General features: G+C 46.0%; 1 protein-coding gene across 2 annotated transcripts in view; it reads left to right on the forward strand.

Annotated features, from left to right (window-relative positions):
- Window positions 1-25,459, forward strand: part of LOC144136627 (sodium-coupled monocarboxylate transporter 1-like) — an 84,252-nt gene extending 58,793 nt beyond the window's left edge. For both annotated transcript variants that reach the window (XM_077669127.1, XM_077669128.1), the window contains 16 exons: window positions 827-1,018; window positions 1,661-1,729; window positions 1,798-1,849; window positions 3,136-3,203; window positions 4,473-4,553; window positions 7,997-8,070; window positions 9,812-9,952; window positions 11,227-11,356; window positions 11,906-11,994; window positions 12,547-12,656; window positions 13,391-13,458; window positions 15,290-15,376; window positions 19,528-19,688; window positions 21,251-21,348; window positions 22,443-22,573; window positions 23,974-25,459. In XM_077669127.1, the coding sequence (XP_077525253.1) occupies window positions 827-1,018; window positions 1,661-1,729; window positions 1,798-1,849; window positions 3,136-3,203; window positions 4,473-4,553; window positions 7,997-8,070; window positions 9,812-9,952; window positions 11,227-11,356; window positions 11,906-11,994; window positions 12,547-12,656; window positions 13,391-13,458; window positions 15,290-15,376; window positions 19,528-19,688; window positions 21,251-21,348; window positions 22,443-22,573; window positions 23,974-24,084 (1,662 nt within the window). In that variant the 3' untranslated portion in view covers window positions 24,085-25,459. The remainder of the gene's footprint in view (window positions 1-826; window positions 1,019-1,660; window positions 1,730-1,797; window positions 1,850-3,135; window positions 3,204-4,472; window positions 4,554-7,996; window positions 8,071-9,811; window positions 9,953-11,226; window positions 11,357-11,905; window positions 11,995-12,546; window positions 12,657-13,390; window positions 13,459-15,289; window positions 15,377-19,527; window positions 19,689-21,250; window positions 21,349-22,442; window positions 22,574-23,973) is intronic.
- The last annotated feature ends 648 nt before the right edge of the window (window positions 25,460-26,107 follow it).

Consider the following 26,107-nt stretch of genomic DNA (forward strand, 5'->3'; position numbering starts at 1 on the left):
TAACACCTTGCAACACACTTCCAATATCCTTTCTTCCTCGTCCACATCTCGGTCGTAGTATTTCATTCAAGTCATGGCATCATGTCTGTCGCAGTAATTGTTTAAGTGTATTTCAACAATAAGAATACTTTCCACATAAGTCTTTACCACGAAATTGTGTTCCATGTTGCGTGGTTGACTCTCAAATAAGATATGAAGACGGCCCTCAGTTAGGCTTCATTTGTAATGCTTTTTCAAACACGACGGCTGCTTCACGTTGTGGTCTAGGAAGACGAACAAAATATAACTCTAAAAAAATCTTACAGCGGCCAGAAAAGCCATCGCACAAGAAACAGCAATGTCCATGCCACCATGCCGATATGGATTCTCTTCACTTTTTATTTCATGCCGGATAAATTCTGAAGCTGCTCGGGAAACTCACTGAAGGAACAAAATCACGCATGCACCCTATACGTATTTCTTATTTTTTTTCTAATGCTTAAACGTTCTAAACATCGGAAACACTTATTCATTAAAAGCGTTGCTCTATGCAGAACTTATACGTGGGTAAACTACTTTTTACGGATCATAGTTTTGTGACCGTTGAACGTGCCAGAAAGAAATTACTATTTTAATTCCGGTAACGCGACACGTATTCTATAGACTGAATTACATTTGGTCATTTTTCTATGCAGAACAAGTTATGTCTATATACACTGCTCTGATGTCATCATGACTGATGTGGGGGAGGAACTGAAGCACAATGCGATGTGGACGTCAGTGATGGGACGAGCTAGCCTGGGAATTTAGCAGAATTATTTCTTTTTCTCATTTCTTGCCTGAACAGGTGTTTCCGGTGACCATGTCCATGATGGCCAGTTTCTTGTCCGCAATCGCCATCTTAGGCGTTCCATCAGAAAGCTTCGTCAACGGCTCCCAGTACATGGTCAACTTCATCGGCGTCGTCATTGGCATCTTCTTGGCAGCGAATGTTTTCCTGCCCGTGTACTACGAGATTGACATGATCAGTGTGAACCAGGTAGGACATGTTGTCTTGAGTCGGGTGCAAGGGCAGTACAAACATGCATGCTTACACAATATGAAAGGGAGAGCTTTATTTGCACCTCAAAACAAAATTTATTTTAACACTGCATCGATTCTGAAAGAAAAGAATGCACTGAAGGTATCATTTGAATAGAAGAAACGTGCAACGATAAAAACAAAAATATATTGTTCTACATGCTTGAGTAATAATCGTGGACTGAAAGCCGAAAATGCGTTCCATTTCATACTGATTCGAACTGTACGTGTGATAAATTTCAGTCCGGAATCCTGGAAGTTCAGTTTGGCAACATGTAAAGCTTGCATAGCTTTAACAGCTAAACAAATTTCAATTTGCACTAACGAGTCCAAATCAATGAGCTCTTCAGACCAACAAGCCTGGATTGAATGAATGCAAAATTTACATTCGTCTTTAAGGTTTCTGTAACATGCAAGAAAATAGCACATAATGACCACTTGGCACGTGCGAATGCAATAACCATACTTCGCAAGTTAGAGTCACACAGTACAAGCTCAGTACTTGGGTTTGCGCTGTAAGTACTGCAACGATGACCCATTACCGTGATAGAAATCGGATTGGCTACAGAACATAATCAATTACTTTTTGTTTTTTGCGCAGTACCTGGAGCGGCGGTTCAACTCCGCGTTGCTTCGAAAGGTTGCTTCTGGAATGACTGTGATCCAAATGGTAATATCTCGCATATCGCGCTGCATGTAGTTAGAGCAATGCTAATGTAATAATCATCTGCATTTCAGTGCTTCTACATGGGCGTCGTGTTGTACGGACCGTCGCTGGCACTTGGGTCGGGTGAGTGTTGTTCAAGACATGAAGGAACAAAAACCAGCACTAGCTGCGGAAGCAAAGCGCACACGTGAAGCGCAAAAAAAAAGGGGGGGGGGAGGGGAGGAGGGGGTGACGAGGCGCTACATCGCGCTATATCAACCTCTGCCGTTTCAGAAGAACAATAAAAAATATATCAAAAAGAGTCGGCAGCCCCTGTAAACAAACCACACCTTGCGAAGCACTGTCAGAAATGTCATCCTACTTTTGTACCGCATTATTGTAGTTTTGTTCCCCAGAGACGCTGGTAAAGTCTGCACAGCGTGATTCAATTCAAGGGTTTCAATTCCTATATTTTCAGGATAATTCGATGCTTACTGGTCACATTGGTAAGGCAGCAGGTACACTAACTCTATAAGGGATACCCACACCACGAAAGGTTTCAAGTAAATTGTGTGACAGTACCATGACGATTCTGTCTTATATAATGTATTGATCTTCCTTTTTGCCGTATTTGGATTTGGTGGTGGTGGTGGTGGTGGTGGTGGTGATGATGATGATGATGATGATGATGATGATGATGATGATGATGATGATGGCCCCTGGCTGATTGCAGCGTAGCTGTGAACTTCGGCGTCAACAATGTTATTTCTTTCTCTTCCTGGACATGAGAACGATAACGAAAAAAAACTCGTCACACTCCGAAATGCCTGAGCTGCATGACGCACAGAAGAAAAAGAAACCGGAATGAGCAGAAAAAGAAACCGGAATGAGTCAAAATCTTTTCGAGGATTGCCGGATTCTTGCGAGTCAGTTGCTTCGCAATGTTCTCTACGTGGAGAACACACCGGCAAGGATGCCTCTGGTGTTTCTTTATGAAAATGAAATTCGCCATCTCGTCCTCTCTGTGCAAGACGTTTTGTGCTCCGAGCTCATACATACCTTCTCCTGGACCTGTCAGTACACAGCTGTTATAGACTGCGCATTGCTTTCTTTAGTATTACTCAGCTAGTAGTGGCGCGACGTGTGTACACAAAGTGACGTTCCTAGCCCGTATCTGCGGTTGCAGAAATAAAAACGTTAAATCAATAAATAAATTGCAGCTATGCTCTGTGCACTGCCATCTTCTATAGCATTCTCTTGTTGCACTGAGCGCAGCAAAGCCGTAAGGCGTTGAATCAAGGTGATATTCCTGACTCACATCTGCGTTTACAGCAACAAAAAGTGTGTGTCATATATCTCTCAGGCCAAATATTATTGGTTGTGACAGCGCTGCCCTTTTCATCATTTTTTTTTTCATGTGCTGTACGCAGTGACTGGACTCCCGGTGTGGCTTTCTATTGTGCTCAACGGGACCGTCTGCGCCTTCTACACAACCATCGTAAGCAATGCCTTGCATTCTTCTCAGTTTATCGATTTATCAAGCCACCGGCGCTTGTAAATCTCAGTGACAGGCAGCACATCGCGAAGGCGGTTTAAAAGCTGACGACAACCACGTACGCTGAGAATTTGCACAGTATCGTTTTTTTTTTCCTTTCAAAGATACCAAAAAATATGATGCTGTTACTGTTTTCGGGTGGACCGCTAGTCTCGCTCATTTGTGTCTTATAGACGGAGAGTACTAACCTGCACCGAAATTATCACGAAAAACAAACAAAGAGGGTGCGGGTTCTCGCAGTAAGCCGGAATGATAAAGCAACACGCTGTGCGTTTGGCTAAAGATAAGAGTACCAATGTGAAGGATAAGACGGTGGTCGTTTGCTGGAAAAGATAGGCTCGAGATCAGCGTTACTGTCGAACACTGAGTCATATGCACTTTTGCGTAAGTGCAAGCAAATTACCGTCCTGACTAATAGGAGTCTTTTCTTTTTTTTACTCTCAGCCCATTAATTGCTTCTTGTCTTCTCTAAACAATTAGCCTTTCCTCTAACTGGTGCGCGTGAATGTGGCGCCCACCTCGTGCTTGGCTCCGTGGTTAACGATCATTCGTGATAATTATCCACACATGCATGAATAAAATGTCAAGCATGCGCGTAATAGTATGAATTTTCGTGCTTAAAATGTGTGCTTGACTCGGGCAGACCGACCTTAGCTCATTCTGGGCCGTTTACTGTCCAATTTCTCCCTCCTTATTTCCCTTCTCCTCCCTGCTGTTCTGTATTTGAGGCATCACCAGCGCGACAGTGGGGATGCGGGTAGTTTTCTTTGACATGCCAACCATAAGCATGCACGTACAGTCTTGTTCCACAGCGTTCAGCTGCAGCGGAATGAATGTTCCCAGAATGCTCCGTGTAGGGGATCATTCAAAACACAAGTCAAATAGGAGGCTTCTCTACCGCAAGAAGAAACCTTCTGGTAGCATTTCAGGGTCATTCGGTCTTTAACAGTGCCGTAATGGCTCTGTTATGCGGCTGAAGCAAAAAGCCTTTGGCCTTAAGACTTTTGACCAAGACTACATATACGCATATGCGTAGGCGATTCGACACCGTGAACGCAGGAGCACTAGGATTCCGTGTTTTATAACACAAGTGCAAACACGCCTTCTAACTATTGAAAGCCAGCTCAATAGCACGCAGGCTGTACATATATTGCCAATGGACAGCGGTTGGAGATGCACTTAATACTATGGCGTTTTTTTTTTTGTTCGCAGGGAGGCATCAAAGCTGTTGTTTGGACCGACGTCGTACAAATGGTGCTGATGATCTCCGGATTCTGCCTTGTAGCTACCAAGGTACCCCAGTTCTACTTCCACAGCGCTGACGTGAATCTGCGCGGCTCCGAACTGATATAGTAATGTGTTACGGGGTAATTCAAGCTGCTTCATACTTACTGATGCTGCAGACCCCGCGCACAGCCTCAAACTGAAAGCCTGTGATGGTTCGGACGACTATCTAGTGCGGCGTGCATCCGACTGCTATTGAGTTAGCTCCTAATAGAAAAAGCAAAATTGCGTTATTTCATGGAATTATGTCTTCTTAAACAGTACGAAAAAAAGGGGACCATAGAGCTTTTTTTTCAAGATAAGACTTAAAGGCAGTCTCAATAAGCGTTATTTCTGTGATGAATATGCGCCTTGTGATGGAACGAAACATTGTGTCAGAGAATTTAGCATAAGCAGAGACAGCTATAAAAATTGTTCACTCGCAACTTTGGCAAAGCGCACAAAGCCCAGGTACTGTCTCAACTCAATATGGCAGAACTTCACCCATAAGAGCAAAGTGATTTGGGATCATTCAGAAAAACTACTGATTTATTGAAAATATTCCAGATGATGTATCTAACTGAAACGTGAAGTTAGCTCGTCTGTCGGCGTAGCCCTTTCTTCAGGCGTGGTCGATGCGTTTTGAATCCTTGAGGGCAAAAATGCGAACGAATCTGAAGTTAGTGCCCTCTTCTAAATAGCCTATTCCTTAAAACAAGGGTAATGAAACATGGGCGAAAGGTTTTCGTGGCAGCTGGTTCGCTGATTTCGCTACCTGGGAGCCATAATCATCTGCTCACTTGACTTCTCTCAGTTAGCGATAGTTCAAATTCCGAAGCGATCAGCGAATAAGTGTCATTAAAAAAAAAAGAAACGTTGGAAAGTCTCATTTCACTGTTATGAAGATAACGAGTGCAGTAAACGATCTGTATGCGGTATATTTTTTTTTTATCAGCCCGACATCTCTCAGGAGTAACATTCCATTTACTGCCTTTGGGATGCCTGCATGCGACGTTTACTTTGATTTACTACAATCTATAGTCTTTACAGAAATCGTCGTAGCGTCCGTGTTGTCTGAGAATTGCGGACACATCTCCTGCAGGGGTCAGAGCTCTACATTAGGAGCAGGCCATCACTCCAGCCGTGCTGTGTGCATGCATTATCATAAGAATGAAGCTTGAGGGAGGCCCTCTATTGTAAGGGCAGCACGCAAATACAGCCAGTGAAAGATAATCTCTGCTACCCCAAATTGTTTCACTGGTCCAAGGAAACAGTTTCGAGATAGAGTGAGCGGGTTCTTTTATTATCTGATAACGAACTCGACCAGGTTTTTATCTCTCCGAAAAACAATGAAGTACAAGGCTTCTGTATATATGAGAACAAACACTTTCTCAGCACTGCACGTCAGAGTATATGTGACCCGCCAGAAAGTGCAGGCGTACCTCGCATTTCCTTGACCTGTGCTCGGTCATATCTCAGAAAAAGCGATTGTTGTACACTGCAGCATTGTTGAGCTGAAGTCCTACATTATATGAGCTGTGGAGATAAATAAACTTGCCCTGCGTCCATTTAACTCGTTAGTTATTTGAGTTTAGTTATTTGACTAAAAATTTGACGAGAAGAAAAGTAAAGTATATTGGCTTTTTGAAGGCGTAGTTTGATAAAACCACGTTACATAGCAAATCGCTTTTAATTTCTACTGTATACGAACAACTATCTTTTCCACTACAGTGCAGATGCCACTGAATGACCCCACACGTGAGTTGTTATGTGTTTATAAAGGGAGTATGCACCGACGGCACATTGGCGTAAATCAGCAAGGCGAGAAGCAGTGTACATGTCTAATTGGCTTAACACCATTGCTACTAATCACTATCACCTTATCAATAATCGGCTTATCATCTGCTCAGGCCTGCACTGCTTAGGCTGCATGCTGTAGAACAAAAAGGCGTCCGTGATGTCACGTAAATACCTTTTATATAGGTGCCGTTTCTAGAACGTGTCCCGCATAAGTGTCTGCAGAAGGCCCTTTTGTCCTATTAAAAGCCTGCGTTCATCTAATCTGTGCCTGCTGCGTCAAAAGCGCGATAGCACTCCATACTTAAAGGAAGCCGAGGTCTCGCTCGTACACAAATGCTAATCTTTCGATAATTAGTGTCACTCGGCCCCATTGATAGGTATAGAAACAAGTGTGTGAGTGCAAGGTCTTAGCCAGTGTTGTAGGCGTTACCGAAAAAAGTAACTATAAATACGTTACTCGTTACGCAAAAACAAGGAACGCGCGTTACCGCCCTACGTTAGCTGCAAAAAAGGTAACGCGTTACCGTTACCGAAAAAAGTACCGCACGTTACTCTGCCGTTACTTCATGGCCTTCACTGCAAGAACCCAGGATAACAATTTCATAAAGCTCATATTTCACATAACACTTCTAGCCGAAACAACGATTTTACGCGAAACCTTGATTTAACGAGAATACTTTGCATAAATGTGCAGGCGCTTAGCAATGTTATAGTGGCTTAAAGTTGCCCGTAGAGTTACGTGTGATGGATTCTAACTCTGTGGCACATGGTGAAGCCACTTTCTGATTGTGACATTAAACACAACCTGACACTTCATCATCAATTCTAACTTCACAAAGAAAACATCGCTGAACTCTCAACAAATGTAGTACAATAATTCTGAAAAATTTGATGTTCACTCTTTAGAGGATTGTGTGTGCGAGTGGTTTGGAAAGGGGAGGAGGTGAAGGCAAACGTGTGTGAATGAGTGTTAGTGCACGTGTGTTTTTCTAGGATGCAGACATATTACAGTTCAAAGTCATAGTGTAATTCGCTTGTAAAAGTCTGCCGTTAGCTCCGGAGTTGAGGCGTTTATTCTGTAACGGTATATAGTCCCCACGTTGCAGTAATAGGAAAAAAAATAAATGCAATGGCATAACCTAAACTTTTCGCCTAAAGGGCAAAAAAAAAAACAACTACTCTTCTGTTCTAATTCGTGCACATGCGGCTGTTATAGGAATGAGGAAGTTGTTTATCATTTTATCATTTTATATTGGAGAACGCTCACTAATATATTTAAGTTACCTGAAGTACAAAAATTCTGTATTAACTGTATATTTATTTAGTGTCGACGATGGGTGAAAAAAAAACAAACTGAAGTCCAATTCATCTGAAGCGACCTATAATGCATGTGTAAGGCTATTCTGGTTTAGTTTCAGTAAATTCGGCGTCAGGCGGGTTGTGGGATCTTACGAAGAATTACAAACAACGACACTTCACACTAATTGTGAAACAATGATTGTCAGTCACAAAGAGTGTCACTTCATTGCTCCTCTGTTTCTTGCTCTGGGCCGTGTTGCGTAATTGGAGCTTAGCAGAGTGGTACGTGTACAACTGCTGAGTAGTTTGCCCGAATAAGACTCGTTGCGGCGCAGACGAAATCAGTATTATTCGTCTCTTTTTCGCTTTTGCAGGGACTAATTATGACTGGAGGGCCCAGCGGGGTTTACAGCACTCTCGATCAACATGGACTGCTGGAGTTTTTTGAGTAAGTATACATATACACCACAGCTCGGGAAAGCCTTGATGTTAAAAAAAAAAGTGTTTGGGGCGGCCAATTCGCAGTTGAAACGTGTCGCATATTTTTCGCATGTACACTCAATTAATACATAATAACAAAAAGACAGAGAACGTAAACGTAGTACAAAATTGGCAGCGCATATACCGCAGTATTTGCTCCAAGGCGTTATGAACATGATGCGAATGTTCAGTAAATTGATCGCGGAAATGCGAATTTGGCAGTGGTTTTGAGCTTTTCTGTGATTCATTTCCGCACAGAGCCCGTTATAACGTGATAACGTACCAACAATGGTCATGACATTAGGCACTGGACGCAGAGTAACAATCTACTTTTTGTTATTCGCGAACTTCCATTCCAAAAGAGGTCAGAAAAGAAATTTTCCTCCCGGAAATCCGCCCGATTTGGCCGTCTGCCCCAGTGCTGCAATAATCAACTTTTGTGCTGTCGTTCCCGCTCGTGCTTAGACAACATCGGTGAAAAATATAATGACAAAATGACAGGCACGCTTGCTGTGGAGCGTCAGGAAAGCGTAACCTGCAATAAAGAGAAAATAGTTTTTGATTAAGCGCTTAACATTTGATTTAAGACACCGACACGTGCGTTAAGTAACATACAATGTTTTTATATGGCTTTTGTTGCATGGACAGCCATCAGCTTCTATTTTCATTAGACAATTTTTTAAGGGCCGCCACGCAAGATTTCTTGAATAAGTTTCAGCATATGCAATCTCCTCTTAATATCAGTTTGCAAGGCACCTTGTTACACACAAAGAAAATAAGCTTTGTTTTGTCATTTATGGTCAGTGTGTTGCTCGCGTAGCGTAGCACTGAGGCACTCAGTGCTCTTTTATGACATTAATTGAATGAGGATGATGAAGCCTCTGCAGAAGCTCGAGTGTTTGACAGGAGTTGCACAGCTTACACAACAGGACCTGGCGTCTTACATGCGAGGACCTGTCAACTGACACGATAGCCAAATGAAGCCCACAAAAAGTGACCATAAATCGTATTACAAGTAAGCAGAATATAGGCGCTGCATCGTTCCCTACAATCCTTTACATTTAAATGCTGAGAGCTAAAACAGTTCAGAGGAAACTTTTTGGGCGCGTTTAAAATTGTCATGCGGGATTCCTGTAAACTGCCTGCAGAGCTACAACTGCGTCTTTACCGTGCAGACACACTAGCCTAAACGAAAACAGCTATAAGGTCTTACAACACATTACCGCCTTTGCTGTCTAAACAGAGAAGAGAGGCCTTACCATTGCCAGCATTATGTCAAATGCTGTCACAATAGAAAAGTAATTGAGGTCACAAAATTGCCAGCATCTATTACGTACGAGTCATGTGCCTTGCTACGCCGCCGTCACATGTGCAGTTCAGGGAAATCAATTAATAGTAGCCAAGACCCTGCGCCACCAACGACATAAACACAAAGGATATATAATACCCATCACATGCGCAATCGCGTGTTGTCTGTACTTCGGGCCAGGCTCGTCGTTGACTGCGGCGAGTCGCTGCTACTATGACTGGTTTCCCAACGAACGCGCTTGTCAGTTCTGTCCCTAGAGATACATACAAAGCCAGTCACGTGCATGCATGAAGTGCATAAGGCCCGTGTCCGTGCCTATACGCGATGGTTGCTGCGGCGAGAGCGTACGCTAACGTGTTGTCCTGCACTGCCTCCCCCCCCCCCCCCCCCCTCCCCCCAGCATGAGCTTCAACTTTCAGAAGACGTTCACATTCTGGAGCGTCGTCATCGGGGCAACAGTAACCTGGACGATGGGCTTCTGCACCAACCAGACCATGATCCAGCGGTACTGCAGCCTCGGCTCCATCCGCAAAGCCCGCCTGTGAGTTCACTCTCAATAACCGCACTCCGGGGGGACGCTGTGTTGCTGGATAGTATCGCTACGCCGTGGCTGACTGCAGGCTCGACAACCAGTGAATGTCACGCGGTAGAAGTAGTACTTGCATCCTACAGCCCCTATAGCGGGTGCAACCATGGCTTCACAAGCACATGGTGGTCATAAACTTGTTCCATGGGCATAAACTTCGCCAAGATGTAATAGACATTGCGCATGCGTAGTCAGTAAAAGCTCTCAAAATCAAAGCCACCAACGACCTTATCGTGGAAGTGCGACTGCTAACTTGCTTGGATGAAGGCTTTTGCTTCTCTAAAAGCGTTACTGCTGGCATTTGTCAAGAGTTGCATTCCATGTAATCGCAACGAGCCCCAAACACGTTTCGCACTGATCTGATTTGTTGCAATGAGTGAGAAGCGTCAGTGAAGACCCTTGTTTCTATAAACAATACGAAAATCAAGAAGAAACATCACATATCACAGCAGAGGATATTGCTCTTAGCACAGTATTACTATTGTTAAGCTTCACGCTGCCAGTCATGCTCGACTTCTAGCTTTAACTTCTCCTTTTTCTGGTAACGTGCAACTCTGGACGGCTACGCGTTAGAAAATCGAAACGAACTGTACATGCAGGCTTATACGGCAGACTAAAAAATGAAGGTGAGTTAGCAAGGTCTACAGATGAAGCGGCTACATGTCTTTATTCAGCAAATGCCTTCGTTATGTGATAATTTCGAGGCCTACAGAGATGTGCTGAGAGTTCCGTGCGATATACGAATATTACAACAGAAACTCAGTGCCCGGAAATAAGCACTCGTTCAGCACTAGCCTGTTTATGTGACCAATAAGTACTTCCTTTTTGGTTCGCAGAAAAATTTAGTTCCTACCTGACTCTCCGCAAAGATAGTAACAGCCAGCAAGAAACAACACGGAGAAGAGCACACTACACAAGGCTGACTACGAACTCAGTCAAGTGTCAGCCAGCCTCGAGTCGTGTGGTCTTTGGCTGATATTATAAGTTGTGCTGTGAAACAGATTCTTTTCCAACAACTTACAACCCTTTCATTTTTTGTCGCCACTCACAACCGTCTGTCTACTATATGTAGTGCAGTCATTTACCTCCTTAGTTTTAAAAGTCATTCTTCTGCGAAATGGACATTCTTCGCACTTTGATGCTGAGCACAGTGTGTGGTTAGCTATTACGCTCCGGAAGCCATGTGCGGATTGCGAAACGCTGTTCACACCTCAGGCTCTTATTCGCAGGGCGCTGTACATCAACATGCTTGGAGTGGCAGGGACGCTGACATTCGCCGCCTTCTGCGGCCTGGTGCTCTTTGCGATCTACCATCAGTGCGATCCGGTCAAGGCTTCCATTATTAACAAATACGACGAGGCAAGTGACGAACAAAGAGAGCTTTCCCTTTCGCTTCCGTTTACAGTTAAAAACACTGCAATGCATTGATGAGGACCAACTAGTTGTGTTACTACTATATTTCTCTCTTTTTATGTTCTTAACATGCGCTGAACACAACTAGAAAATACGTCGATAAGTTGTGTTAGCTTTAAAAGGAAAGTGAAAAACGCTCTTGTAAAATAACAGCTGCATTACTTGCCGGTGCTTCTCTTCCGCAAAAGGAGTGAAAAACAGTCATTCGAATTATTGCATGGTTGCTCGTCAGAAACAATACAGTGGGTAGCGCTGAATATCTTCAGACCTTACGGCCACTTGTAACTGAAGCGTTAAAACTACTGCACCTTAAAGCCATTTAGTGACAATATCAAGTTGCTAAAGCCGATCTCCTGAGCTGATAAACAGTCGCAAATCACATCTTTAAGTAAGGTGCAACAAGCGAAACGCAGATGCCGTTCGTATAATATCCTCACTCTTAAAATGAGTTATCAGCCGTGGCATATGATGATAACTGACCTCTTCGGTACGCAGCTGATGCCGTACTTCGTGATGGACACGATGGGTTACCTGCCCGGCTTGACGGGGCTCTTCGTCACAGCTGTCTACAGCGGGTCGCTCAGGTAGGACCTATATACATTGTTGTACCACTACTGTCCAAATACGCCAAATTAGGCAAATACGCTTATCAATCAAGGCAAGCGTATCGAAGACAGAAGAAACAGGAGGAGGAGGAGGAGGAGGAGGAGGAAATGCAGGGAGGTTAACCAGACGAAAAGCCGGTTTGCTACCCTGCACGGGGGGAAAGGGGTGAGGGGAGAAAAAGATGAAGGAGAAGAGACAGTTGCAGAAAATTAAAGTCACAGCGTTCAGTCAAGCCACAGCCTATCGTGCAGGCCAGAAGTCTTCAAAAAGCGGAGCAGTGCCTTGGAGGCCTTCACAGCCGACGACCACCACGGACAGTGGCTGAGAATCTTCGTTTCCGTCATAAGGAATAGAAATTCTGAATTATTAACGCTAGCGATAATAACACTAAATTCATAACACTGAGTCTTCGGCCAGGCACGTGTCTATTGGCCTGGCACTGCGAGCGGAACGACCACGTAGCTGTCCTTGAAGTTAGGCCAGCTCCAGCCACGATGCGTACAGTGATCGCTCTGCGTTCGTGTTTTCAGCACGATGTCATCCGGCTACAACTCCTTGGCAGCCATCACATGGGAGGATTTCCTAAAACCCAGGCTGAAGCTGTCTCCAATTGCCGTCATGTGGACAACAAAGGCGATTGGTGAGTGGAGGCGTTACTATTAATCGAACTCATTCTGTCTAATAATCACAGAAAATAAGATTCGCTCACTGTCATACCAAATAACGCGTCTTTGTTTTTTGCAGTTCCGTCAAAACAAATCGCATCAATCAAATCTAATCTCCTCTGGCTTTGGATTTTTCTTGCACGAACTCGCATCGACTGGCGTAACATTGAGTTGTTTCTGGGCGTCACAGATAATAGTCCCCCAATCCTTACCTCTTCCTCTTACTTCTAGCTTGAAAGGAGGAAATGGATGCAACCCTCTTTTCATGTCTATAGCCTCAGTATTGTGAAAACAACGTTGGTCCTTGGTGATAGGCAATGACTAAATATTCTTGCAAACTTTGTCCGATGTGTAGTGTTGGAAAGATCTCCAGGCAATGCAGGCGTTTTCACGCTTTTTGAGCGACACGGGCCTAGACTCGCGATTGTGACGTAACAGATGTGCCTGTATATATTACCGTCCTTCTTCTCACCAAATCGTCACCCATCACAATCCTCTTTCTTCGCCTTGTTCAGTGTATAGTAGCAAGTTAGATATTCTTCCGGCCGACCTCTGTACACTTCCACTCAATAAAGTCCGATGTGGTAGTTCGGAAGAGAAGGCAGAAAAAAAAAGAAAAAAAAAGTAGTTCGAAAAAAGTGTACTTCACGCTACCTCGCTCATCTGTTTGGTGATAGATAGTAAGAAGCCCCGCCTTTTTCTACTTCAGCTGCTGCGTACGGTCTTCTCACTGTGGTCATCGCATTTCTCGCCGGCAGCTTGCCTTCCATCCTTCAGGTGAGGCAGCACTGATTGACTATTACTTTTTGGCACCATGTACGGCACGCCAGTAGTAAATAGGGAGTTTTAGCACAGCGTGATACGCGATAATCCATGCGCGACTTGCTTTAGCGGGGAGCAAGGTTGCGCATCTGACAGATGTACGCTTGCTCTTGCGGCCAGTGCATCGCTCATAGCGCTATGTTAAAACTCTGCAATTTTATTTTTAGTTCATGCATTTTGTTACTTTTTCTTCCTTCGCTCGGAAACTCGCTGCTATTGTTCATTTTTTTTTATTTGCGCAACAACTTTAGTGCGTCATGGGACGCAACACGAGTGAGTCGTGTTCGCTTCTGCCGTGTGTCAGTTGACCCAGATGGTGCCATGCGCTTATGTAGAACCATGTGGCGACTGGTAAAACGAGAAGTTGTCCAAGGTGTTATTACTGCGAAGTTGAAGCGCATATTTAAATAACCTCACGCCAGCACGAACGACCCATGCCGAGCAATATTCTGCTGCAGGCCTCGACCACGCATGTCTGGTTAAAGCAAGGCAGACCCAAAGCAGGAGAAACGAAACTCATTCCTTCCGACCCTGCTAGCGTAAAATCGTAGCCGGTGGCAGTTGAATGGGGAATAACAACGGCTTAATCGTATTAATCGTGCGTCATGCAAATCAATAGCCGCCATTGGCTGGAGTGCCTCCTTTGAGGGGCCTCTGCCGCTTGGTTCTTGAGTTGTATCCGACTGTAGTCCCATCAGGAGAAAAGTCGGCGGCGTGTGTGCGTGTACGCGTGTGTGTACTCGCAGATGGTAGATAAAGTCCCAGCGATGGGAAGAAAAATATAATGACGTCATCAAACGGCCGCATGACGCACAAGCAAGCCGAGCACCGCCATTTCATAGAATGATATACATGTCGTTCGTCTATATATACTCCCCACTGGCCGACCTCAATGTGGCACCAGTTTTCCCGACAACATTCGTACCAAAATTGTGACGCAACCGTTTGTTGTACAGCGTTCTGGATGGTGCCATGCGATTTCTCGTTTTACGTATACTTACGTTGTTCTAGTCAAGTTGGAGGCTAGCTTGCGACAGGAGTCCGAACCGATGACATATGCACTTTCAATTGTGTACCTTCCCAGGCTCTCTACCTCTTCCCTTAAGGTGCAGTTATGGTGTACACCGAGATTTGAGGCAGTTACCGCGCAATGTCCTGTCCTAATAATAATAATTGGTTCTTGGGGAAAGGAAATGGCGCAGTATCTGTCTCATATATCGTTGGACACCTGAACCGCGCCGTAAGGGAAGGGAGAAAGGAGGGAGGGAAAGAAGAAAGGAAGAAAGAGGTGCCATAGTGGAGGGCTCCGGAATAATTTCGACCACCTGGGGATCATTAACGTGCACTGACATCGCACAGCACACGGGCGCCTTAGTGTTTTTCCTCCATAAAAACGCAGCCGCCGCGGTTGGGTCCGAACCCGGGAACTCCGGATCAGTAGTCGAGCGCCCTAACCACTGAGCGAAAAACCAATTTTCGTACCAAAATTGTGATGCAACCGTTCGTTGTACAGCGTTCCGGGTGGTGTCATACGCGTGTGGGTGTGTGGGTGGGTAGGTGTCAATGCACCCGAGGACAGCAATGCTTTCGCATTCCCACACGTAAGCAGTCTGAAGTGTATCTGCCGAATTTTTTTTTTTCTGTGTGCGTGCGAGTGCATGTGTGTTTTGCGCTTTCCGCCTACTAAACTCTTCTCTAAAATGGTACAGCGCTGAGCTTTTGCATTTCAATTTGCTAACGGGACGCAAAGCTTGCTGCACAAACTAAGCTTTCGCCCTCTCCGCAGGCGACTTTCATCACGACTGGAGCCTTCGGAGGAGCTTCTGGTGCCGTCTTCTTTCTGGGACTTCTCTTCCCCTGGTGTGGCAGCCAGGTGAGAGCCTAGAGCGTGCATGTCCAAGCACCGCTGTTTTGATTCTGGAAGTATGCACACGTCAGGCTACGTGCACTCGGGTTTGCAGAAAGAAAAACAAATGAGCAGAGTTTGAATAGGGCGGAGAGTGCTCAGGGTCGAAGCGATGGCGAAAGGTGTTTCCTTCCTTACCCGTATTAGCCATACGCTAAGCGAGTTGTTTTTTACAGGCATCGTTTGGGTTTAGTACATGAGTGTGTGTTTGCAGTTATCGTTTTTCAAAGTCGATGAAAACCAACACTCTCGGAACTTAACGGTGTCTAAAGACGGAAAATAAAAAATTGTGTATGAATAGGATACTTCAACAGTGTGTTTTGTTTATAGACTAGCTCCTGCAGGGTTGCTGCTGTTATTTTTTTCTGAAAAAAAAAAGGGGGGAGGGTGTCGAACAAGCCTCGCTAGTAAACAGTGCAGCCACTACATTAGCTTGCAAGGTTTATAAACCACGACTGCCTGTGGTGCTCGTTATTGATGATGCGCACACAAGTCCCACCCTGCATATTTATAAACTAAGCTATTCAAGGCCTTGCCTACTTTCGATTTTCCTTTAGTGTCTGGCTTCTCATAACATCCCACGTTCCTTCACCAAACGGCATCTTCAATGGTCAGCGCGGCACATAGTCAGGCTCGTCTTCCTAGGGCCGTTTCACGTGCTGCGACTAGAATGAAAACAGTCGGTCTAGCCGGTGACGCCGCAGTGCGATCTTCGGCCAGTGCGTTCACATGCAACGCGTACCCAGCGAATTTGGTCGGAAGGACAGGCAAGGCTGCTTGATGTTTGCATAGGCAATCCATGATTAAACGCGACAGAAACGCTACACGAAATGTGTTGATGATGATACGACCAGCATATATTTAAATGCAAGCCATTATTCCGTGTGTTTTGATTAGAATACACAGTTTTGCTTCCACCATGGCAACAGCTCCCACGTGACCGCACGTCGCACGCCGTCTCGGCGCTCCCCATTGGTCAGTCGCAGAGCGAACACACCGACGCTGCGACTGAATACCAACCGGACGGAACTCGATCGCGAGCCGTCTGCGACCAGACCGACGGCCCTCCCCAGTCGCAGACCGACAGAATTCGCAGTGTCGCAGGCGAAAATCGCATGCATGTGAAACGGGCCTTACATGTTTGGAGGTCTGGAATGCATCATTAAAAATACTTTAAGAAGGTGCGGATTACGCTTCCCACACTGATGTTTCCTGTGCGCAGGAACACGTGTGTACGCAACCCTTTCCCAATGACGCTTTTCGGATGTGGACAGAAATAATTAGACAGCTGTTGCGCCCTTTCCTCCAAAACATTCTTCTTTCCGCTGAGCGTGCGCTGTCTTCTGTCCCTGCATTGGAATGCTGCTGATAAAGTTGCACCGCATTCTGTTTTCACTTCAGGCGTTCCAGTGCTGCTCGAACAGAGCGTTACGAGGACATTAGTCAGCAGATACTCGTTCCACGAGAAGGTCGAGTACCTGTTTTGGAGCTCGCGCAAGTGAAGGTTACTTTCACGTTTCTGCAGCAGCCCGCTGCTCGCAAACAATTCCTGAAATATTCCCGCGCCACTACTAACCCATTAACTGCATGACAAGGAGCCGTTAACGAGGTGCGCAGCATAGGACAGCAGCAAGAGGAAAATAGAATTTTAGCGCCTTCAGGAGCCCCGCCGCGGTGGCTCAGTGGTTAGGGCGCTCGGCTACTGATCCGGAGTTCCCGGGTTCGAACCCGCCCGCGGCGGCTGCGTTTTTATGGAGGAAAAACGCTAAGACGCCCGTGTGCTGTGCGATGTCAGTGCACGTTAAAGATCCCCAGGTGGTCGAAATTATTCCGGAGCCCTCCACTACGGACCTATTCGTTCCTATCTTCTTTCACTCCCTCCCTTATCCCTTCCCTTACGGCGCGGTTCAGGTGTCCAACGATATATGAGACAGATACTGCGCCATTTCCTTTCCCCCAAAAAAACAATTATTAGTAGTATTAGCGCCTTCAGGCCTAAGCAGGATGTAAACACCCTTGTAACCCTTCGTGGCCAATCCCGATTCCCGTCTCAAAGCGTCACCACAGGTGTTCACCGCTAACTACCCTTCGTTTCCACGCCTGACCGAGACCTTTACGCTGTGCTAGGCGTTTTATTTTATTCACTAAAGAAGCGGCCTTTAAAAAAATTGGGAATTAAAAGTTGATATAGACAACTTAGGTAATTAAATCTATTAATATTTACTTGACGTGCTTGAGCAAGATATCCGCCTTTGCAAGCGCCGCAGTTTTCCCTCCGGCAAAGCCGGTAACCGAGACGCTGACGCGAAGCCGGAGAAGCGCTGTTTTCTGGTCCGGCCTTTACAGTGTTACCCGCCGCGGTGGCTCAGTGGTTAGGGCGCTCGACTACTGATCCGGACTTCCCGGGTTCGAACCCGACCACGGCGGCTGCGTTTTTATGGAGGAAAAACGCTAAGGCGCCCGTGTGCTGTGCGATGTCAGCGCACGTTAAAGATCCCCATGTGGTCGAAATTATTCCGGAGCCCTCCACTACGGCACCTCTCTCTTCCTTTCTTCTTTCACACCCTCCTTTATCCCTTGCCTTACGGCGCGGTTCAGGTGTCCAACGATAAATGAGGCAGATGCTGCGCCATTTCCTTTCCCCCAAAACCAATTATTATTATTACTTTACAGTGTTCTAATAAACGATTTAAAGTGAGGTTTTATATGAAATGAGCGTATAGAGACGCTTCTGCTGTCACCCCTTGGTGCCTAAACTCACGACCTGATGCTTTTTACTACCGTCATCGAAATCCCACGTGCTTGGCATCTCAGCTGGGACTAACAAATAAGCGACAGACAATGACCCGAGTGTAAACGCTCTGGTGCAACTTTGCGGCTCACGTGACACTTGCAATGAGACCCGTCGGACGAAAGACTTAGCTTCAAGGGACGAACCGCCTTGAAGAAGCGCACAAAGAGAGAACGCAAGACTCGATCCGGCGGCGGGGACCCAAACACGCAGCACGCGCTGCCACATGGGTTGCGGCATCCGAAAATTTCGCAGTTCGGCATCCGTGTCAACCGCGGCCCCGAACAAAGCATGCGTGAACCGGGCGTTCGAAGCAGGATGTGCGATGGCAATAGCGGGAATTGTGCACGTGCGCATTGTACGCAAGGTGGCGATGACTGCAAGCGCGACTTTCACGTTGCTCAAGAAGAAATGACAGTAGAGATGAAAAACTTGGTCAAGCAATGATTCTTTCATCATATTCAACCGACAAAGGACACGCTTGTCGTTTAGTCGGGAAGAGTTGCTTGCAATTTGCCAGTCTTTTATGGCTGGCGACCCAGCGCTACCTACCGATGCTCTTTGAATGTGGTGTAGAAAGTGTTAAACGCAAATTCCTACGATAGCAATGCGGTTCTAACGCAATACAATTTTACTGGTCTTCAAGTGCAGATGCCAAGAGAGCTCTAATGATTCACGCCGCAATAGAAGGCTCTGTATTAATTTTAGCCCCCTGGAGCAGTGGGGAGTCTGCACGTCCAGTTTCAAAAAAAATGTGACGCAGCGGCCTCTCCATGGCGCTTCGCATTTCGCATATAAATACCCAGCAGTTTTGGACAAAAGCATTTTTCAATAGGAAACCTTTTATTAACGCAATTTTTTTTCATATATTGTATGATTTCACTATAACAATCACGATATCCGCAGATCACCCGACGGCAGTGCTGTTGTTTGTTTTCTATTCATGTTTTTACTATCGTCAAAGGCGTTCCCCATTGATTGTTCTGTGGCAGTCTTAACTGTTCGATGCGATCGCTGGAAACACTTTTAAAGAAAAATTTTGCTACATATCAGAACAATGGACAATTCAATAACAGTGTCTTACAATATTTCCATTTCAAAAATTTTTTGCCGCGGCGCTGGCCATACAGGCATTCTACGCATATCTGCGTAGGATGCCCATTGAGGCACCCTACGTATATCGTCTGTTGTGAGGTATTTGATAACCTCCAGTTGGTCATACGGTTTCTGTGACCAGAATCCGTTGCAAAGTGTCACCACGCATTCGCTGTCCAGACGAATAGAGAGAAGAGAGCACTGCGTGATGCGCTCATTCTGTCCTTTGCAGGCCGCCCTGTTGTCAATGTTCACGGGCATGGGACTGGCCTTCTGGGTCGCCATTGGAGGCATGGTCTACCCTCGCGCACCCGTGGCCGCCCGCACAACGCTCGAGGAGTGCACGTTCAACTACACGGCCAGGGTGTATCCCCCGCGCATCTACTACTCCGGGTAAGCAGTGCTCATGACAGCGCACGCGCTGTTAGCAGCTTGTAGGCAAGACAAGCCACTTGCAGGCCAGTATCACTGAGTTTCATAGCTTCTGTCTCGTGCACACATTCATGCAGTTAATATACACAATCTTGGAGCCAGCGAAGGATTCGTTTGTTTTTAGCTTCTGCTGACTATATGCGGTTGCACTTGTACCCTCGCCAAATTTATTCTGATGCGCACACTAACGCAAGCTTAGTAGGACATAACGACAACAAAAAATCTTACCTTGCCAACACACCACAACGTTTTAAGCAGAAGTCATAGGGCGCCCGCCGAAGGAGAGCAGCTGGCTTTAAAAACGCGCTGATGCGATCCGCAAACCTGAACGCACTTTCGGGTGCTGCGCAACTTCATACTAGCTATCAGTACTACAGTAAAAATTGTGATACCTTAAATATAGATTAATTTCATCCTTGCTAATGAGTGATGCTATCCATGCAACAATAACCGCCGCGGTGGCTCAGTGGTTGTGGCGCTCGGCTGCTGACCCGAAAGACGCGGGTTCGATCTCGGCCGCAGCGGTCGAAGTTCGATGGAGGCGAAATTCTAGAGGCCCGTGTACTGTGCGATGTCAGTACACGTTAAAGAACCCCAGGTGGTCGAAATTTCCGGAGCCCTTCACTACGGCGTCCCTCATAGCCTGAGTCGCTTTGGGACGTTAAACCCCCGTAAACCAAACTAAACCATACAACAATACAAGGAACATTTGTTCTGAGAGTAATTTTGTTGGGTGCTAGCTTTTAAGCTCTTTGTATGCGACAATATTACGAATGAGCCGGCAGGCCAAAAGCGAAATGCACGTTACTCTGCGGTCGAAGCTTTATCTCCTATATACAGTGTCAGAGCTAGAGTTGAAACATCTGCTGCTTGGTACAACACAACGGTCAGTCCAAAACCTGTGGCTGTTCTAAACGCTGGAGACCCGCCTCCTCGCGCTTGCGACGAATCCTGCTTTCAATTTCTGGAGCAGCGACAATCTTCAAAAATAAGAGCTTCAAGTTTCTATGACGGCAGTACACACGAAGCAAGATCACCAGTATGTACTTATGTCCCGCTTTTTGAAGACAGCACGCAAAGTCGAGGCGGCAGAGCTTCAACGTTAATTAGAACAGCCACAGGCGAGCCATCGTCCCGCAGCTACTGGCGGTCGCGTGTTCACTTTCATGCTGTTTACACCTGTACGTGCGCTCCCATCCTGGCCTAGAGAGCGTCGGAGCAGGTCACCGCCTCGTGTACATGGAATAAACATGCAGCAGCTCGAGAAAAAAACTTGGCTTACGCAACGGTGACGCTCAGACCTTGAATTTTATTATGTGTGTAGCGTGAAGGGCCGGCGTCCGCAAGGATTTGCAAGGCGACTTTCCCCCGTTTAACGTGGCCCGAAGCGAAGTGCCGCCGTAACCAGTTTTATACTTTTGCTTCGACTTCGGATGATGCACGCTTCGGAGTAATTCATACTAACAAAGAATGTACTTGCGCAATTCAGCATGCAAATAATTCTCCTTGGTCTCCTTTTCCAGAGGCATTTACGAGCTGTACCATATATCGTACATGTGGATTCCAGTCATCAGCTTCTTCGTCACATTTTTCGTGGCCGTCCTCATCACGCTTGCGCTTGGTGAGTCTTCCTGTCCGGCTGTGCTCCGCTCGCATGATTGATGGCAAAGCGAATTTCAGATCGGTGCGACCAAATGTTTTGCCTTCATGCCACACGTTCTATAGCGATTAAAATATTACGGGACGCGGATTCCCGGAAAAATGTTTATTGCAGCTCAACTTCGCAACCCAGTCGGATGTTATTGTTGCCAGCAGATAAAGCGTGCATTGCTCCACGTACCTTGCCACATTTCAGGACAATGGATTACATGACTGCTCAAAAAAAAAAAAGAAAGTTTCCGCGCACTCGCACCCCGTAAGCTCTCGATTGCGATAGTACAATAGTATCAAAAGCCCAGAGGCAGCCTTCTACCACGTTCAGTTCTAGCAAAGCTTCTTAGGGCTCCTATACTGTAAATACATATAGCCACTCGTAAAACTACGACGAGCGCGAAGATTGTTGGCGGGGAAGCAAATACGCTGAGTAGAAATTATAATAAGATGCAATTATTTACGGACACCTTTTTCTGTAAACATTAAGAAAGGCTACAGGAGGCTCAACTTATGTGCTCTGCGATAAAAAGGTACAGACTCGCTTTTTTTTATTTCCTACGCGTGTTGAAATATTTTTGTAACTGTTTACAAAAAGCTGGCGGGCCCATACAGCTTGGCTAGTGCCGAGCAGCCATGTACATACAAACATGGCACGTCCTAAATACTTTTTCAATCGATGATGAACTTCCGTATAGCAATGCGCATTTGTCTGCCGAACAAACGTCAAGACAGTCAAAAAAAAGCCAGACAACTAATTTTTACTAAGAACAATAACTGGATGTAGTTATCTTCAATATCCCTTTAAACCACTGGTTGTCATCAAAATTTCCAGGTCGCAGCGAATGAAAAACGGTCACAGTCATTAAATCCGGCAGGCATACCATCCTGTATTATCTACGAAAGTAAAGCCCTCGGCGGCGATTCTTTAACTGCCTGGTGCCTCGTAAACAAGCGGGTCGGCTCACGGCATTATAAGCTCGTTTGACATCAAGACTGGGCTTTACGGTGACCACCACGACATCCACATATTGGCGGTAAATGTTACACCGCTTTTGCACGCAGGTCTCAAGAACTCGGCCGACGTGGACCCCAGTTTAATAACTCCGGCCATGAGGAAGTTATACCTAAGGACAAGGCCCAAGGTGGAAAAGCCGTGCACTAAGGAACAAAAGTGTGCGCCCACGAAAACGGAGGTTAGTAAGCAGAACTGTGATTCGTGGTAAGACCACGGAGGCAAGATACTGCACAGTTTTAGCATAGTGCGATTCATGTCCTGTTACCGCGGTCCGCTCACTTGGGGACCCTGCTGCACATGTGCAGGGGCAGGTGTGCGCCCGGACCTGGCTCCTCGTGACTCTCTGCGCATGCGCAAATAGCTCCTCGGGGATCCGTATCGTGGATGGATCGCGCTACGCTAAAACTCTATCTCCCAACGCCTCCGCCAAATGTCGCACGGAGGCAAGGCAAAGTACATGACTTGATAGACACGACTACACATGTTTCACAGCCAGCGGGTCTAGGCAAGAACTCCGTAACGCGCCTCTTACTGCTTCGTCGTATTCTCTTCCGTAATAATACAGTGCTCAGTTTATGGGATGGACAGAGAACCCCATTTATTGACATCCTTTCTTTACGAGTACAGCGGCCAAAATTCATGCACAGAGCAAAACAGAAGGGCTGGGACCTATGTTAACCATGCATTCGGTCGCCTCATTACGTACGCTACTCAACGGGAGCAAAGTACAAAGAAACAAAAAGCTAGAGGGTGCCTATAATGCACACAAATCATGCACACAAGAAAAATAACAGTTGTTATCCGAAGGTGACCGGTACGTGCCATCCTTTATAAGCGCGAAACGATTTAGATCGGCCACGCTGCTCGATGTGACGCAGTGCATCCACACGCCGAAACGTTTAAGGCAGCGCTCAGCGAGGGTTTTTTTATTTTTATTTTTGCATATCAATGACAGACATGGCTGCCTACAATTGCTTTTGAGTTGTCGCACCCTTTGGTACACACAGTAGCCTGAAATTTATTGCTTAAAGACGCTTCCGGCTACTGATCTGGAGTTCCCGAGTTCGAACCCGACCGCGGCGGCTGCGTTTTTATGGAGTCAGAACGCTAAGGCGCCCGTGTGCTGTGCCATGTAAGTGCACGTTAAAGATCCCCAGGTGGTCGAAATTATACCGGAGCCCTCCACTACGACACCTTTTTCTTTCTTTCTTCGTTCACTCCCTCCTTTATCCCTTCCCTTACGGCGCGGTTCAGATGTCCAACGATATATGAGACAGATACTGCGCCATTTCCTTTCCCCAAAAACCAATTATTATTATTAAAGACGCTTCCGAAAGATGGCGCCAAGCGCATAGACAAATTAAAGTAGACACATATGACAGCGATATGTACTGCCACTGCCCGAAATTCTGGACAGGACCTGCAGAGTTCTGGAGGAAAGGCTGTGAGCGTCACATTACGCGAGAAAATGTGAAAGTTGATAATCTATGAAACGTCCATCTTCCTTGCATTTGAACACTTATTTACATAAAGAAGTTACCGCTCCCAGGGTTCATATTATACTTTCTTTTCTTGCAGGAAATCATAACGGAGAAACCGGACAAGGCGCATGAGATTAGCAGCTACCGAAACGGTCACGTGAACTACGCCATGACCAACGACGACGGCACGGAACACACAGCCATGTAGGCGCCGAAAAGACTGTGATATTTTACGCTGTTTAACTATTTACTTCGTATGGTGCATACCTCGATTTGTACGCGTTGATTTGCACTGTGAACAGAACCGATCGACGGTTATTTTATACGCCGTGTACAGTATTCATTGCAGCCGCACTCACCAAATCATCAATGTGCTCGCCTCGGGGCACATACCAACTATGACGCAGCATGCAAACCAAAGCAGTGGCTAAGGCTGTTGTTATTGCCGTGCATTACAGATGCATATACATTTAATATACACTGCCTCGCGCCACATCTTGCTGACTTTCCACACAGTCGGTTCTGACGCTTGAAGCCTTGCACCCGGGCATTTTTATCGAACCATGCTCCTTGCTCGTGATGGCCCTCCCACCCTCTTGCTCACATCATAAGTTCTTTTCAATGCGTAATGCCATCTGCCGATTCGTTGTGGCCCCAGAATAGCGGCTTGGCGGCCGTATTACATATACCTGCGCTTTGAAAAGAGTCATGATTGCTAAAAGAAGTTTGTAAAAAATCTTATTAACCAGAGCAGTCCAATCTCATTAGACGCAATTAAAGAGCTGCAACATCAGTTGCAGAAATTTCTCGGAAAGGAAAAAAAAAAACCTTTCTATCTCAGCGAACCGCAAATGGCAGCCGCATAGAACTACAAGGCATTTAATAGGTGCCGACTCTTGTCCACGTCCGAAGCTTGTGCAAGTTGTACCTGTGCCTGAACAAGGGGCCCTACTACGCAATTCAAAAAGATCGACGAGCGTTTGTGCGCAGGGTTCCTGCCCTTCTAGTGCTTTTGATGATCTATCCCTCACAAAACTATCGCACTTCACAATTCTCTTGCTCTTATCCATTCGACCATACTTCTCTTCTTATTAATGCGATGACATTAAAAGCCTCATCGGGGAAATATATGTGTTCGTCAAAAAAAAATTCGCCCACTTGCTGGAGGTCATCAAATCGGATAATTCTCATTGGCTGGAGGAAGTGACGTCGCCAGACCGGAAAAAGAAATCACTTCCGGTAAAGGCATTAAAAGCTTCAAATGCTATTGGATTGCAAGTAATTAGGTTTCCCTGTGAATTTTAGTTTCAACTTAACGCAGCCTGAATTAATCCCCTGTAGGGTTGCTTTCGAATGTACTTCATCTCTTTTTTTCGGACGTCCAAAGCGTTTGTTTCAGTGCTTACCCTTGATCAGAAAAGGCGTGGTGCCAGTAGTCATTTGGATCGGTGCTAGTCTACTTACCTCATATCGAAAAGCAAATATGGTGTTCGTCAAAACTATTAACTGAGCCTTACGAGGCGCCGTGAAGATTTCTGCCAGTGTGTGTAAATCGAGGGCAATGACAACAAAGACCTGATTCACGCTTTCGACCAAAAGTTGCTGCTTATTTTTTTTTTTACCAAGGAAATTAACGAACGACTGCGCCAATGATGTTCAGGAAGGATGGAGTTCATAGCCGCGACACAACAATGCAGGCAAACATGGCGACAGGCATAGAGAGTTTTCCCGCATTTCTCCCTCGCCTCCTACAACACTGGAAAGGAGAACGCAGAAAGCGGTGGCAGAAAAAAATCTCACTATGAAGTGTCGCCTGTAACATGAGCCGACTGTCAAAGCCGAAGACGCCGCTCGAAAGCCAGTATAGTCGGATCAACGTAAATACGTTGGCACAGCTCGACGACATGAAACATTAGGACAACATTAGAAGCCCCATGAGACCAAAACACGTGGTCGGTCATAAAATTCGCCCATTGACCGGAGGGAAGTGACGCCACCAGATCGGACGTGACGTCACATCCGGTAAAGACAAACAGCTGGCAAACCTATCGCATTGCCATGGAAGTAGGTGTCCCGGTGAAATTTTTCTCTTTAAGATTTTTTTATGCTGCGGCTATGATTTCTTAAGATGATATTCATTCCACGTACGGTTCCTAGTCGCTGAGAGTAGCAGGGCACGCTATGGTGTGTGTGTTTTCGTCAAGACGGTACATCACTTGCCCCATTAGTCC

The sequence above is a fragment of the Amblyomma americanum genome, chromosome 6 (genome assembly GCF_052857255.1).
Source record: "Amblyomma americanum isolate KBUSLIRL-KWMA chromosome 6, ASM5285725v1, whole genome shotgun sequence".
In the NCBI taxonomy this organism is placed as follows: domain Eukaryota; kingdom Metazoa; phylum Arthropoda; class Arachnida; order Ixodida; family Ixodidae; genus Amblyomma; species Amblyomma americanum.